General features: G+C 35.0%; 1 protein-coding gene across 2 annotated transcripts in view; it reads right to left on the bottom strand.

Moving 5' to 3' along the window:
- The window catches only part of Tinag (tubulointerstitial nephritis antigen), a 108,109-nt gene that overhangs the window by 69,498 nt on the left and 21,034 nt on the right, over positions 1-17,577 (bottom strand). For both annotated transcript variants that reach the window (XM_087196001.1, XM_004868825.3), the window contains 2 exons: positions 13,873-13,987; positions 3,473-3,596 (listed from right to left, as the gene is read on the bottom strand). In XM_087196001.1, the coding sequence (XP_087052127.1) occupies positions 3,473-3,596; positions 13,873-13,987 (239 nt within the window). The remainder of the gene's footprint in view (positions 1-3,472; positions 3,597-13,872; positions 13,988-17,577) is intronic.

Raw genomic sequence — 17,577 nt, 5'->3', positions numbered from 1 at the left:
ACCATTTACATAGCCTTTTTTGTTTGAACCTTAGTTTTCAAAACTGTACATAGTTTAAAATTAGAGCAAAATGTCACCAGTTTATCTAAGTATTCCAGGCAGTTCAACTGTGTCATAATGTCATAGTGTCTATCCTGTGTTCATACTGCTCCAGTAACTTTTTGAGTTTAAAGACTGTTCTAGCTTCTTATTCCTTTCATCTTCTTCATTAAGAAACCTGTCAAGTGGCAGATTTCTCTGAGGGCAAGACCATATGTTACCTATATTTCTATTTCTTGAACCTAAAAAAGTGTCCTGCATATTGTTATGAATAAATATACTTTTAAATGAATGTAAGTAACCTGGGAAAGTCAGGAAAACTGATCACACATCCATGGTAATTTGACATGTTAGAGTAAATTAGATATTTGGTTTTATCTAATGTAACTACCCAGGAGACCATACTCCAGCTCATTCACACAATTATAAATTGTATGAAATATTGCTGTCCTCAGCAATACTTAAAAGCTACATAGCATATCTTTATGCTCGTAATGTGATTGCAAATCTTTATCTTAAGTTTATTTCAATAGATATAGAATTCACTTTTATATATATGCAAGAGAGTATATTGTTATAGTTATGCTTATATTATATATTACTATGCTTATATTATATATTACTATATATAACTATCCTATATATGTAATTGGCGGCATACAATGTTATATACAGCTAAAAATACAGTTATTATAATTACTATTAACTATTGAAACTATATTAATATTACCAGTTACATACGTATGCATTCACTTTTATGATTGAATTTCTACCCATCAGTTTAAAAAATATCCTGGCATTGTTGTACAAGTTTATTCCTTTCCTGAATACATTTATTGAGCACTTACTAAGTTACAAGTACTGTAGCATTAGAACTCATAGTGATGAACAAGAAACAAGAGTCCCAGTGCATATAATAGTAGGCCAGGGAAACAAACCAGCAGCAGAGATCAACGCGTGTTTGTGTTTTGATCCTGCTTCCACAATAAGCTAATGTGAATGCTGAGAACATGAGAAAGTTAGGGTGGATGCTATTCTAGTAACAGATTTATGCTTTTATTCAATACTTAGAGCAGTTTTTGATGTTTAATCTTAGGTTAAACCCGCTAGATTATATTCCTCAATGTTAATTAAAGGCAACAAGGTCACAACCTTTCTTCTATTTTTTTTGAGTGGATGTTACAGATTTATTTTTCTCATTAAATTGTCTGTGAATCAGACTCTCTCAGGGTGTTAATTTAAATCTTTCATTTTAAAAGAATTTATTTACATATGTATCTCTGTATAGGGTTTTTATTACACTTTAGCAGCTGTACAATTCTGTAGTACAATTGGCACATGTTAGATGTTTAGTGTGAGTTTACTGTTAAATCTATAACCTCGCAAGTGCAAGGACCCAAGTTCGATCCCTGGTACAAAAAAAAAAAATCTATAGCCTTTCACTTCATCCTTGATTCCCACCTATTATTTTATTAGGATATGCTTCATAGTGACGAATGGACTTCTATTGATATCTCTGACATTCTCAAGAGAACAACTCCTTGTTTTATAAAAGAAAGATTAGCTGAGCATGGTGGTGCATGCCTGAAATCCCAGCCCTTGGGAGGCTGAGCCAGAGGATAGCCAAGAGTTCAAGGCCGGGCTGGGCTGCATAACAAGACAGTAGGAATTCCTTAGTACTTTCACACTCAGTACAAGAATTTAGAATTAAATATAAACTTTTAAAAATGTTAGTGAAGCTTATTTCTTTCAGAAAATGCTTTTGGACTGTAGTCAAAAACAGTCATCAAGGAGTTGGAAGCCTGGCACTCAGGATCACTTCCAACACTGCAGCTCTCTGGTGTCAGGTAAGTCACTTTGCCTTCCTGAGCCTCCTTTGTAAGACCAGAGAGCTGAAGAAGGAGACCTCTATCATCTCTTCCAGCCCCATAAATCTGAATTTCAACTAAGGCTGCATGTTTTCAGCCCTAATGTTATGCAGTGGGTTCTTCTTAGTTATGTGGATGTTTCTGGATCTCAATGAAAGTTCAGTCCAAATTCATTTGAAATATTTCAAGAAAGTCAGAAGATTTAAGAATGACTCAGAACAGCCAATTGTTTTCCACTCTGTTTTTGAGAACTTGTATTGGGCACTACCTCTGAGACAGACTTGAGTTTATTTTATTCTGTCTCCAAAGTTACCTTGTGACCTCTATCATTCCCACCATTCCAAATGTCTTCACTTCTTCAGCTTTGGACATACAGATTGGATTTTACTTTGTTACATAAGTCTGTGTGTGTGTGTGTGTGTGTGTGTGTGTGTGTGTGTATTTTTATGTGTCTTATTTATTCCATTTGTACTTTTTTGTTTTCTCTTAAATGTTTTTAACTACTTCCAGACACAATTTACCAGATCTTATTCTTTTCTCTATTTAGCACACAAACAGAATAGACCTGATTTACCATAATAAATACACAAGATGCAACACTGTGTCCCCCGAAACCCCAGAAGGGTTGAGAACAATCTCTGGAGCTGTAGTAACTGAGGTAAGAAGACAGTCCAGATGCAGCCTTGTGCTGACTGGAGCTGGGAAGACACCAAAAACACTCTCCAGATCCACCTGAGAAGTTGCTCTCAGGGCTTCACCACTAACAATTTCCCTTAAATCTCTTCAGAAATACTCATTTAAATAATGGCAGTGTTCTTCTATATGACTTAGGAGGTTAACTCATTAACCTCCTAAGTTTAAAGCAGCAAGTAATTAATTTGATGAAATCCCTCTCCACCCGTATGAATGAAGCAAGGTTCAGAAAGTACCTCATGAATCCCTCACTCAGTAAAGACAAACACCAGATAGCAGGAATACATGTGTACTAGAGGGGTAGGAATAGGGCAGAAGTAATAGGTAAAACTACTGTGGAGGTGAGCTTGGACAATGTTAAATTTTGCCAAAGGCAATTCTATGATGACCAGGCTGACTCTATGAAGTAATGATTTGTAGACAAAAGAATCAGCATGCTGCCCTTTGGAGCTGGCTTCTCCAAGAGCCTACATGCATATCTCATAGTGCTTTCAGTGCCCTAAGCTTGGCGAAAGACTCTTTGGACTTATCTACAAACCTCCAAGACAGCTTGATGAAGATCTTTGAGAGTGGCCAGTCATCAGCATGTTTTGTTCTGTTTAATTGCTAAAATACAGCCAGTATTCCTTTAAGTATAATTTTTGAGATCAAATCTTGGGGTTAACTTGAGTAATTCATTTACTGAACTTGTGAACTTTTATAAAAGTAGTGTAAAAGAACTATTTCTTACTAAAAATGATAATATTCAGGTTGCTTTCTCTGGCTAGGTTTTATTTTAATTTATTAAAAGTTCTAATTTTAAAAACCTTTTAATTACCCTCCCAGGCACTGAAGGTGAATTTATAAGGAAGCAATGGAAATGACTTTATTACTTGCAGTGGAAAATGCCCAGGATGCCGCACAATTTTTTTGATCCAGTGGGTCATGAGTCCATCCCGGCCACTTATAAGAAGCAATAAAAAACTCTGGAAGATCAGTTTTGGCAGGTAAAGCAGCCTAGAAGAAAGAAAGGCAGAAATGTCAGATTTTCTCAGACATATTCCAATTTCCATCTTGAGAATTTTCAATCATTGTCCCTGTTGGTATTTGTGATTACTAATTATTTTGTACATTGAAATTTCTGAATAAAATATAGCTACATAGAATTTCCACTTTACTCTCTATTTAGAAATGACAATGCAATATGAGGAATCATAACTTAATACAAAATCTTTAGAACAACACAGTGAAGGCTTTTTCTTGTTTACTGCACGGTATAATAATTTAACCCGGTCTTTCTGTCACCTTGACTCAGAGTTTGCTCATCCGTGTGGGAGACTGCAGGAGGTTATTGAAACTCGTCCTCATCCCGTTTACTTCTCTGTCCCTCTTGTTTTGGAGAATACGTGTGATTCTACAGTGAAATCAATCCCGAAATTACGCATTTGTAGCAACTACCTGTTAACATTTTTGGAGGCCCCAAAGCACATCAATTTTATGCCAATTTTTGGGAAATGGAACTGAAATGAATTGGTTGCTATTTATAAAATTCTGGAAAATTAAAAAGGAGTTTAAGAAGTTTGTAATACTAAATATACAATACCATGATGTCTTAAAAACAATGTCAGTCCTGACAGAGTCAATATTGGCTTCTGTCATTCCAAAAAAGGCAAATGAAATATTATATTTTCTCTGTTCATGTTTCAAGAAATTAGAAACAATGTCCTATTATTTTCTAAACTTTATTAAATAGTGATGCTGTTCACATCCATAAGATCAGGACTCAAGTCAAATAAAGATTTGTTTGTGAATTTTCTCCACTTATATACACACGTTCACACAGTCATTGTCCTCAGCAAGCTTTAAAATCTTCCAGGTGTTTCAGTATTCATTATTCTCCTGTATTCTCAATAGCCCTATGCGATATAACCACGAAAATAGTATTAGCTCTTTCTTTATAAAGGAAGTAACTCACTTCTAAAATCTAGATGACATGCTAGGGGCTCTCAGATAAATAAGATTTGCTCCTGGAAGTAGAAGCAGGTTTTAGAAGAGCTCACTCAATTTCTATTATTTTCGTATTTTACCCCAATACATAGATGCAGTACCTTATAGCAGAAGTGTCTGTAAAAGGTAAAAATTTTAACTACTTACAAGTCTCCTGAGTATGCACTGAAGAGTAGAAGCTACTGATATGATATCTTGTAAAGTAACTTTTGACAGGCATGTAATAGCCTCAAGTACTAAAGCAAGGGAGTTTGGAATTTATATGTCTGCTTGAGAAGGTACCTATCAGAAACAATTTATAAATTTAAATACTAATGGGAGCATTCAGTTTTGATTTAGAGAACTATTGCCACCTGATAAGGAGGTTATGAAACCCCAAATCCATTACTAACAACACTGCTTAGCTCAGTGATGAAAACAAATGCTGGAGCATCAGGAAGATGGCTCGGTGTCTGTGGGTAACTTAGCAGCAGAGAATAGTCTAAAATGCAGAGTAACAGGGAATTGTAACGCGATCAATGGGCCATGCTGAAAAAGCCAAGAGTTGGAGTAGAATACATTTATTGCTCTGAGTAGGCCAGGTGCAGAGGTACAGACTAAGTCTCCAAAGATGTCTTTTTAAGTGGGCCACAAATTCACATTTTATACAGTACTCTTACCTTCCAACGTTATTATTATTGGTTCATCACTGTACATTTAGGCATTTGTCACATTATGTTGCCTCAATTTTTTTGAAAAACAGGTGCAGTCAGCTGATATTTTATCACTTTTATTCCAATTTAATAACATAGCTAGAATATATCCTTTCTGCTCTGTTGAAGCAATAAACGCATCACTGTTACTTCAAACAGATTTTTGTAGGACTAAGTTATTTTCAATATGATTTCCACACTGAAAAGGCTACCACAGTGCTCTGCATGTGGAAGACACTCGATCTAATCATGACAATAGGGAACCTATCAGGCAGATCGCATCTTGTAAATATGTGTTAATTTGGCACGTTAAGGTGAGTTATTACATCAACAACCACTTTTTGCTGTTAGGATTTATTCTTTAAAATAAAAAGTATGAATAAGAAATTCTTGTTAATAAGATAAGGCAATAAAGAAACAAAGTGACATTTTTATTGAAAATTTGTTTACCAATTCACTAAACCAGGTGAATTTATCTATTAGATTTTTATATTTTTTATCATTTACTTAATATTACTTTTCCAAACAATGAGTCTCTGGGACTTGAAGCCCATCAGGCCTATATTACCTTGTGATTTTATTAGATAATTTTATATCAAAAATCTAATATAAAAATGCATAAAAATTTTTATATTCCATAATTATTATATTACTCTGTAAAGTAAAAATGCTATTTAGAGCTTACAAGTAAAGGTAAGTATCACAAATAGCTTTTAAGAATTAGTAATAGAAGTCTGACTTCACTGAATGATATATTTTTAAAATTTTAAGTTTAATTTTCTTGCCAAAAGAAGAACTAATAAAGCAAAAGAATCAAGAAGACCAGCTAAGATTAACAGGAATTCCAAAATTAGTGTCTTCAACAAGATAGACAAGAAACAAATTTATATTTAAGCAACATTTACACTCTTCCATGTGGCCATTTAAAATCCTTTATTATTATTAGTTTGAAAACATTTTGATGGGAATGTGATCACAGAACAGGTTGAGACAAACTGATTAATTTTCTGAGAACCTCTGTGTAAATACTGTATATTCTTACTGGAGTCTCCACAGAGACAATATCCACTATATGTGTTGCTCCTTTATCCCCAGTTGCAATTTCTCCACTTTAATTGGAATAATTAAAGAAACTTGTGTATTAAACAAAGCAACAAAGGAAAGAAGTGTGTTCTGATCTTTACAGTCTGAGGTCAGAGGCCATGACTATTAATAAACTGTTTCCAAATTATTTGATATCAGGGAGGAAAGGGCTAATTTTCTGTTTGCTAGTGATTAAATTAATTTCTGATTTTCAACAATAGCTGCCTTCATGCCTTAATATTTAAGGACTTATCCTTTGCTATTTCTCTGGTTTCTAGCTGCAGAGTAAGTTTTAGTGACCTTGTCAATATCAGCACTAACTGACTGCAGAATGGCAGCTGTTGGTTCTTCTCCAGTGTTCCCCTTTCATCATAGGAACAGAATTTTTATCTCCACTCATGCAGGCTTAGAAAGGTGACTGCATATCTCAGATTTCCTGGATTTCTAGTGCCACTGTCAAACTTCTGTATTGTAAGCAAAAGTGTCATTGGGAAGCTTCTGAAAATTTAATACAATTGGCACTTGGCATAAACTTTTCTTTCTTGATCTGTTTTTTCCTGGGTGCAAGAGAGTGGGTATAATAGATCCACATGGAGCCGTCTTCTTGACCCATTGCATCATCTCGGACATAAAGAAGGGTGAATACACAACACCACAGAGCACAGTTCCCACACAGGACCATCCAGATTTGCTATTCAGCCATAAATTTGTCTTATCTATATCATTCTCATTTTTGGTTTTGTCACTCTCAGCTGAGCCAAATTACAACTAATACAGCACACATAGTTGTCATCAAAGCTGATAGGGCAGCGCCATATTTCATTAAACCCAAGACATTATCAAATGTAAGACAACATCCTAATTTCAGAGGAGTTAAAAAGTGAAGAAAATGTATGCACAAAATGGATGAACTATGATATTTCCAGAACTGAGTTCCTTGGAATACTAGTTCTGAGGAATTTTAATAGGTTATTTATTTACTTTTTTATTTTTGGTACCGGGGATCGAACTCAGGACCTTGCGCTTGCGAGGCAGGCGGCGGAACCACTGAGCTAAATCCCCAACCCTTTAATAGGTAATTTAAAAACAAGTTTAATCAAACAGTTCTAAGAAATACTGGTTCTGAAATTAAATAGATTTTTGCTTTCACCATTACATTTTTTATAAACTGTCAATGTTTGTGAGGCAGTGGAAGGATGTTCATGATTTTAAATGTCCCTGATTATACAAAACGCTTTTTGAGATTTTATTTCATTTTATGCCATTTTTATGTTAATATCAAAGCACTATTGTCTTGTGTGTGATATGTGATGGATAAATACAGTGAATATATAAATTTTTTAAAGTAATTACAGTAAAAAATACATTTACATTAATCCCTCTCAAAATGTTCCTCCTAATTTGGAATACACTTATCCTATCTTTTGTGCCACTTCCTGAAGAAGTTCGGGGAGTCCTTTTTTGTGAGAGTCTATAGCTGTACTGTCATGTCTGTCTTGATTTCCTGAATTGATTTAAAACATTTTCCTCTTATGCTTATTTTGACTATCAGAGCCAGAAGTCTCACAGTGGCAGATGAATGAAGTGGATGAGAACACATTGTAATGTTTTCACCAACCTGCCTTCTATTAGATGGCATTTGGCAACAGCATTCACTGTATTTTTGATCATGCCTTGTAAAGAAAGAGGACTTCTAGCACTGCTTTGGAAAATGGCAAGAATGATGGGATAAATGTGTTTGAAGCAAGGAGGAGTATTTTGAGGGGAGTTAATGGCAATGTGTCATTTACTGTATTTTTTTTTAAATTTAAACATTCACTGTTTATTTGATCACTTTTCTATTTGGGGGAATAATTGGCAATTATAGAAAAGACAGATCCAGACAGAGGGAGGATGGAGTATGGACTTGTATCAGCACACCAAATTGCCTCCAGAATCTACTTTGTAGCATACCAAAATATGTGTTCACACGCAAGAAAAAATAAATTTTTAGTTTCTTTTTAAAGATCTATCCTGCTGCGAGGAAGTCAGCCCTACTACACTGGTCAAGTCAGGTTAATTACATCACAATGTTATGCACTAAGTGTGACTGGTATGGAAAGATAAAACTGAAAACCCAAAGACTGTTTGGAGGGATTAGACATGCACTCCACCACGAATGCAGCGAGTAAGGAGTGAGGCCAGATGTGTTTTCCATTTCCTGGAAGGTTTGGCGTTCAATTCTTAGAGTGAATGGGAAAAGAAAGAGACTTGAGACACCAGAACATATTTTGATGCTTTTTGAATGTTAAAATCCTTAGTTCCGGGCCAGCCAGAATAGTCAGCCTGTTTGCCTGTTTCCCTCAGAGATGACAGGTTCCTGAGTTGAGCTGAGGGAAACACAAACTTCAACAGAATCTTTACCACCCATTTGGTCCTGTTGCTCCTGTCCTACACCATCAGACTTTCCTGGATTTTGGAAGTCTAAGGCCATATGCCATAGGTGCGTTTATGTGGGAGGCAAACATCAATTTTAGGACAGAAATAGTTATTTGTGTTCAATGTTATGTAAAGTCATAACTATCTAACTCTACTTTTCACTTCATATTCAGTGTTTGGCTTCTACAGCAGTTTCTATTTACACTGGTGACCAGCTACTGGAATCAAGTTAAACATGTTTAATCAGACAGGGTTCTTCCTAGCTAAATTAACTTTTAATAGTTTATGAGTGATTAAAAACTAAACTTGGAAGTATTCTCTTTGATTTTTTTTTTCCAAAACCATTTGTTTTACCTCAGAATTTGCCATCACTAAGCTATATTTCAGGAAGAAAAAAAATTCCTCTTGTTATAATTAATGACTAAAGAATTAAATCCACTCAGTCAACTGCCATAATTAAATTAATTTTTCATTTCTTACCTCATGAAGTGGTGGCTTTAAAAGTTACTGTATAGTCCATAAAATATTGTATTAGCTTAACTTTCAATGAACCATAGAAAAATCTTGACAATTTTCTATCTTAGTTATGTCAACTAAATTAATTTATATTGGGCAATTGAGAAAAGATGTTAAGTATGATCTTGACTCTAAATATTTCAGAACATTTTTACTTACAGAAATCTGATGCCATATCATATAGTATGTCTAAATGTTTTAAATATTATACCACCCTTCTCAATATTTTAATAGTTTTCAAATAATTCCACTTTAGATAAAATACTTCATTATTCTCCCTAGGGATTCAACCACAACAACAAATCTATTTATAAAAAACAAATTTTAGGGCTGGGGATTTAGCTCAGTAGTGCCACTGCCTGCCTCCCAAACACAGGGTCCGGAGTTCAATCCCCGGTACAAAAAAAAAAATTCTAACTGTACCAGGTATAAAAATAAACTCTTAATTTCCACATTTCTATGTGAAAATAGCATTTTTCACTCAAAATATTTTCAGTATTTATAATAGACTATAACACAGTGAGGTTTCTTGGAGCCACCTCTCAAATTAAAAAGCACTTGTTTGGGCAATCAGGTATATTATTGATTTGATTTGATTTGATTTGAGAGCATAATAATAGAACTTTCAGAATTACCAGAAATACACAAATTCCATTGGGGCCCATGAATAAAAGGGTACACTTTTCTGTATAAAGTAAAATGTACCAAATGACAAAGATTTGAATCAGTGAGTTCTTATAGAATTTACCTCTTTCAGAACTCTGCCATTCTCCCAAGGTTAGTACAAGGAATAAAAGTCCACTTAGCATATTACATAATAACATTTTGTAATGCCTAAGTGAATTTTAAGTACTTTGCTAAGCATACCTCATCCAACATTTTGTGGAACTCCTACCACCCCAAGAGCTTGATTTTACCACAATCCCTGTGTTATAAAGGAGGAGACGAGTAAATGAGGCAGCCAGATGGAAACTCAAGCACCCTACTTCCAATGAATGCACCCTTTCTGTCTTCCTCAAGAATGCCAGGCAAGTGCTCTACTGAGCTACATCTCTATTACTATGCAGGCCTTTCAAAAATGAGTTCAAATTTGATGTTTGTGCTGGCTCAAAATGACCTGAGTCAAGGAGAGTATTGCACATAATCATAATAATTGGTTATTTCTATTTTATCTGAGACACTGAAAGTGTTCTATTTTTACTCAAAATAGACTTCTTTTTTCAACTCCCACTTCAATATTTTTGCTTAAAGTGTGCACTGTGGAATCTAAGACCTGGGGGATATTACTAATCATGATAAACAAACAAAAAAGTTCTCTAATCTTATAAATTAGGCAACACTGGAGAAATAAAGCTAATAAAATAAAACTTTTCAGTATATCCAATATACTGATGGATGTGTGGCTCTCCAGAGGAATATACGATCTGCCATTTCATGATTTGTTGTTCATTGATGGGACTCTGAGAGCTCTGCACACAGGACCTTGCTGGGTGTTCAGGTAGAGATTGGACTCCTGCTGTGCTGGCCAAGCCCTTTGCCTTGACGTATCACAGTTTCTTCCCAGAGGGGCTGTTTTTCTTGGTAACCTATGGAACCTTCTGTTTGCCAAGTCTACTGTCCTCAGGACTGGGTTCACCTGGATGGGATGTTCCTCCCAAATTTTCACCAAGGAGCTGCAGGCCATTCTCAGCCTTTCTCTTTTTTCTTTTAACTCCTCTCACATAGGCTGCTTGTACCCACATATATTTATATTTCCTTTTGTCTGTCTTCACTTTGGGTTACCCCCCAGGAGAGGCCTCCTGTCAATCCCTAAGGTACTTTTCCCACTGTCCACCTAACTCTGCTCCAAATGGTTACTAATCATTCCATAAGAGTGTGCTTGGATTGAACTGAATCATCTAAGTTGAACAGCATCTTCACATTCATGTGGCCATAGCAATCTTTGCACAGCACCTATTGAGAGCTCTCTAACTGGCTCAGTAGGCATATTATGGGCAATAATGACTTAAACTAAGTACTGTGGCCAGGAAATCAGCCAGGGAAGCAAAGCACTTTCCAAGAATCGGAGATGATGATTCGTGACTCATTTTTCCTACCCAAAGAATTTCCTAATTCTCATCCAGGCAGGGAAAGGGGGAGATTTGGGTTAAGTGCCATGGAGTTTTATTTATATTTATATATTTATAGCTTAGAGTGCATGCTATAAATCATACCAGTATTGGAACTGCTGATCCCTACTGTACTTTTAGTCCATCCTTTGCCAAATTTTTTTAAGTGGGCAAAAGGGAAGGAAATATCAGGTATAAAGAAGCAAAACCACAGGAAAAAATATCATTTTCCCTGTACTTGGAGGCAGGTTGATATATGTATTGGGTATTTTCTATGTAGCTGCCAGGCTAAGAACTAACTCATTCCATAGCTCTTTCTTAGTTGCCAGATCAACACAGTTCACACTAACCATACATTCTTCCCAGAAGTACTTGTTATATTTCTGATTCTCTTTTCCTTGGCCAGGCATTAAGATAATTCTAACACTCAGAAAATTGGTCCTCAAACTACTGTGCCCTAGAAGTAAGAAGCTAGTTCCTTGCCTTACATCATAAATGGGTCATGGAACTCTCACACTTCTGCTGAATTTTCCCTATTGCTTTCTTAAAATTACTTGGCAACCGTATTACATTAATTTATAGCACTAAGTAAATTAAATTTAAATTCTCTTAATAATTGACACCTTATAATCATTAGGAATTTTCATATAAATGTCACTGCCCAGGCTATTTTATGTACCAAATGTAAACAAATCTCCAGGAATCAATAAGTGATTTAGAATTGTATTTTCTTTGGTGTGCTAAGGTGAGTGCCAACATGGGAAAGAAATGTGCCTTATTTCCTCCAGAATATAAATTATCTTCAGCTGCAAAAATTAGAGTTTGAAAATACATCAGAAGTAACCTTGAGGAATTGCATGTAAACATCCAAATCAGTGTTTAGCTCACTGTGGCCCTCAACAAAGAAAGTGAAAAAGCGATCCTTCCACAGACCAACTCTTTTCTTAAACAATGCTTCTTCAGCCCTATCTCCAACCAGCTGGAGATGGAGAAAAACAGAGAAGGAAAGGACTCTGAATTCTACAGTTAGCTCATCAAAAACTATGAAGTGGAGTCTTATCTATAAAGACTTTATATTACTGATCATAGAAAACACCCCACAATCTCTAAACTGGTCATTTCAGAGTTAGCTCTGATTAAAAGATTAGATTTCTTGTGACTTTGAATCTGCATTGGCCAAAGCAAACAGACTACTAAAATTCTAAAGACTTTTGGAATACAAACCTTTGGAGATATACTAGTTTTGCAGTGTAATTAATTCTGTGGTAGCTCTTAATCTCTTTTAAACTCATTGTGACTTAATCTCTCACAATCTTAATTTACTTACCTTTAAAATGTAGGTAATGATAATATATGCAGTACACCAAGCTGCTGTGAGATTTAAATAAGATACTTTACTATGAAAGTTCTTATGTACTTTACACTCAACTACTTAATAAATGCCAGTTATTATTATCTTCTCTGATACCAGTTATAATTTAGCAGGCCTTACTACTAGAATTTGAATTGAAATATTAACTCAAGTGGTTACATTTCTGGAAAGTTAAATCTTGATGAAACCCCAATAGATTTACAACTCATCCAATACTAACTTCACCCATGCTGTCCTGAGATGCTGGGTGCTGATGTCTACACTGCAGACTGTAGAGCTTGCCTTCCAGCAGCCGGGGACCCCAAGTGTGTCCTGACACTAGTAATGAGCTTTGGATACAGTCAATATCTCCACACAAAGAAAGTGTATTGTCTGGGAAGCAACACATCCAGTAGTAAGTTGTAGCTGTGTGGTTACTGCAGAGCTAGGAGCTTCTGTATGCAAGATACCTATTATTGGTTGATAGTAACTCTTAACAAATGAAAGAGAAAACAATAGAGTAGTACATAACATAAGAACATTAGGAAGCTTGAGGTAATTTCACAGCGGTCTGCCAGGTCACCAGGCAAAATCTGAAAGTATTCTCTGACTGGAAATTTTGAGGATTTTTAAGGACAAATCCTTTTTAATCATCATAGCATGCATGTCTGAAATTTTCAGCATTTATTTCAATCTCATGTGATAATAGTCTAAGAGACATCAAAACAGTTTTGGTGAACTCACAAAATCAGTATGTTTAGCTAAAAAACATAAATAAAGACTTGATTGGCTAAAATATTGGAACACTCAGTAACCAGTCATCAAAACTATGTATTTCTCTGAAATCATTGGCAATAGAAAGGAACATTCAGTCATTCTTTAAAAGATGCTATGTCTAATTGAAAGTAGTGAACATTCAAAGCCCATGCGAAACCTTTGAGGGGTCTAATACTCATTTTGTTAAAAAGAATTTCATGTTTATATGACAAAAAATTTATATTTCCAAGACTCTGAAAGCTCAAAACTTATGATTTTAGTTATTTTAGATTTCTTTCAACACACAGGTGAACACACTTACACAAACACAGGCAGATGAATCAATCAGGAAGACTACCCACCGTCACTTCGTTCATGCTCAGGAGCATGGGGCTAGGGGCCAAGGTGCCCAGGCGAAATGTGAAGCCCTCTTCTAGAGTCATTCCCCAGAACTGGCTGTAGTTCTCTGCTGTCCATCTGCCTTACGCATGAAAGAGAAAGGGAGAGAGGCTTGTGGTATCACTCTCACAAATAAATGCTCATGTACATTTCTACAATTACATGACAGAACTCACAACGTGAGACCAGTTCCTGCAGGCTGGATAGTCTTCATATGAATGGTGCATTATGGATTATTCTAATAATCAACCATATGAGACATGTTTCCTAAATTTGGTCCATTTTAATAACTCAAATGAAGTCTCTAAGGCCATGTCAGTATAGGCTAAGAGAATGGCATCTTTAAGCACTGTGAAGGGATTAAGTGGTAATGATGCCAATACAGAGAGTATCTTTTATATGTTTCTAAACACACTGTAGAAAGAAGCTTGAATGTACAGAAATCTATTTGCAGATTAATAGTGATAATTTTTTTCTTCATATTTTAGACTTTAAAAAGTAAAGAGGTTAAAAGAAACACAGTGGGAAAGCTGAAGACAAGTTACACTTAAAAACTGAATTAGCAACAATTAGGTATTGAAAGAAGTCTACCTTATATTAAATGAAAAATATATGTCAAGTGCTTAAGAATGAGTTACCAATAGTAATATAGTCAGTTGTGTGAATTTAAGTAACAAAAGTGCATATTTTCCTAGAGACACTTTGTAGTTTTGTTTAGACAAAGATACTGTTTTTGAAATTTAATATTGAAATATGAAGATAAAATTTCCTTAATAGAAAATAATAGCTGAAAAATGAGGAAGATAAAAGTAATTTAATCATTGCTTATTAGGATTCTCTACAACTTGAAGGTAATATGTATTCAGGATTTAAATATAGATTTTATCCTGTTGTGTTTATCATTAAATTTATTTCTAATGTGCTAGGCTCTTATGAATGATTGGGAATACAACTCAATTTTCAATATGCATGGTGAGTTAGTGCTTTCTTTTCATAAAATCTTTAAGTTCATAAAATTTAAAACAACTTTCAGCTGCAATTGTAAAGTGCAATCTCCATCACCCAAAGAATTTTAATAAGAAAATTCTGAGTATGTTAGATATTGTAGTATTATTTGAGAGACCTATAGGATCCACCTTGGGGAAAATTTGTGAGATCAGTAAAGTTTGTTTCTGGTGCCCTAAACTAATAGTTTGTAAACATCAATGGAGATGACCATACATTATTTAATTAAGCACTCAATTTAAGGAGCAGGAATGAAAATTTTAAACAAATATAAGATAAGAGAAATAATAGGAGTCATTAGAGTTTATTGAAAATGGAGAGTAGATACCACTTTAATGCATCTAACTAAACATATGTGAATAGTACAAGAGGTGATAAAAAATATGGTGAATGTTTAATTTCTTTTAAAAATATTATTACAGTGAAACATGTTGCCATTAATCCTCCTCAAAATTCTCCCTCTTGTTTCAAATACACTTATTTCATAACTTTTGCCACTTTTTGAAGCAGTTCTGGAGGTCCTTTTCTGTAAATGTCTTTACAAGGTGTTATCAAAAATTTGGTGAATGCTATTGCCAAATGCCGTCTGATATAAAGGCAGGCACATAAAAATATTATGGTGTGTCCTCATCCACCTTGTTCACCTGAGCCAGCAGGGCACAAATTCTGGACCTATCTCATCAAAATGACCATGAAAGGTAAGCCTTTCAAATTAGTCCAAGACATCAGGGGATTAAGCAACATGCCATTCAGCCTAATACGTTTTATTTTACTTAAACATATACCATTTTGTTTGATCTCTCTCCATTGACCCCAAAGCTAAATGTTTGTCTTACTGTGATTTATGTCCAAAAAGTATGAAAGTCACTATTACCTCACATTATCCTGTATGGCCTAGACTCAACACTTTCTTGTAATCCAATTTAGCATTTAGTGAACTTTCTTAATTTATCTATCACAATCTCTGGTAAACACTGGGGCATAGAAATGAATAAATTTCTCTACCCTAAAGGAGTTCATACCCTAACAAAGACTACAAAGAAAAAATGACTTTAATGTGTCACCTTTATTAGCAAGAGGTAAAATACAATCAGAGCAGGGAATTCAAACATAACTCTGCCTCAAAGAATTGGCATATTTTTTGCAGAAAGTAAATTTAATGCTTAGTCTGAAAGGAAAAGAATGAGTTTAGTGACCAAATATGAAGAAAGATGGCCTTTATTCTAAACAAAAAGAACTAAAACAAAGCATTCAGGCTTAGAATTGGGCACATATAGAAAATGACAGGTTAAGTGAAGTGCTTAAATTACGAAGAGGTAGGAACACAAATGCTGAAAAATGTGTAAATGATGGGGTGAAAAAAACCCACTTAGGCCAGAGAGTCATGTGTGCTATGGAAAATAATTATATTTCAGGAGCATGGAAGGGAGGATCTAAAGAATACATGTGGCAGAAACAAAGCTTTGTTTCAGAATGATAACCATGAAAGTATAGAGAACACAGTTTGGTTGGACAGAGCAGAGAAACACATTGGGTCATTTCACACTAGACTTGTGAAGGAAATGCACTAGGATAGAGGCTAGGCACAGAGGAAGTAAAGATCTAAAAGAAGCTCTGAGCATGAGAATTACCAGGGAATAGACTGAGTAAAAAGAAGCAAAGAATAAAACTAAATTCAATTTTTTCTGGCTTTGTTGAGGGGCAAGCCAGAAACCAAGGATAGGTATTGGTGTCTTCCTAAATTTGAGACATGCTGATTTTTTTTCCTTAAGTTCTTTTATTGCTACATTTTAGGTATACAGTACTTTTACATTTATCATTGGGTGCTTGTACCTGAACATGATGTATCTTGGTTCTTATTTTTTCCCCATTACCTGTGCACCCTTCACCCCCTCCACCCTTCCCTATTTACATAGATTTCATTTCCATTTTTTTTTCTTTTCTCATAATTTTTCCTTTCCCTTCTTTCCTTTCCCCTTCCCCTCCCTTTACCCCTACATCTTTGGACCTTTTTTCCTATTTCAAATTATCAATTATTCATTTTAATAATTTTAACCCTTATTTACACTATCAGTTTCTCACACTAGAGAAACTATTTGGTATTTACACATGTGTGTCCTATTTATTTCACTTAAGAGTATCGCCTCAATATGCATCCATTTAGCTATAAATGACTCTAGTTTTTCGTTCTTTATGGCTGAGCAGTACTCCATTTTATAAAAAAAAAAAAAAAAAAAAAAAATCTTCTTCATCCGGTTTCCAGCTAATGGCTATTTGGGCTGCTTCCAAGCTTTAGCTATTACAAACTGTGCCGCTATGAACATGGGTGCACATATATCACTGTGGTATTATTCTTTTAATTCTTCTGGGAAGATACCCCGAGACATGCTGATTTCAAAAACCCAGTGAGAAATCAAAGCCAATTTATTCAATAAACTATATTTTGAGTTCATAAAAAATCAAGTTTAGTAATGTAATAAATTAAAAATGTTCACAAATTATTCGTATCTCTTTCCATCAAGAGGGGAAATCTTCCTGGTCTCTAAAGGTAGAAGGACACAGGTAATAATTTGCTTTGTCTCAAAGAAAGCAATAGGATCATGTTGTGCAACCATTGACCTTAGGCACAAGACAGGCTTGCCCCAAGAGTGTCCTTACCCCAG

Source organism: Heterocephalus glaber, unplaced genomic scaffold (assembly GCF_053883595.1).
Source record: "Heterocephalus glaber isolate CG9 unplaced genomic scaffold, H.glaber_assembly_v1.0 deba00001610, whole genome shotgun sequence".
Classification (NCBI taxonomy): domain Eukaryota; kingdom Metazoa; phylum Chordata; class Mammalia; order Rodentia; family Bathyergidae; genus Heterocephalus; species Heterocephalus glaber.
This window is presented reverse-complemented; position numbering and strand designations above follow the sequence as displayed.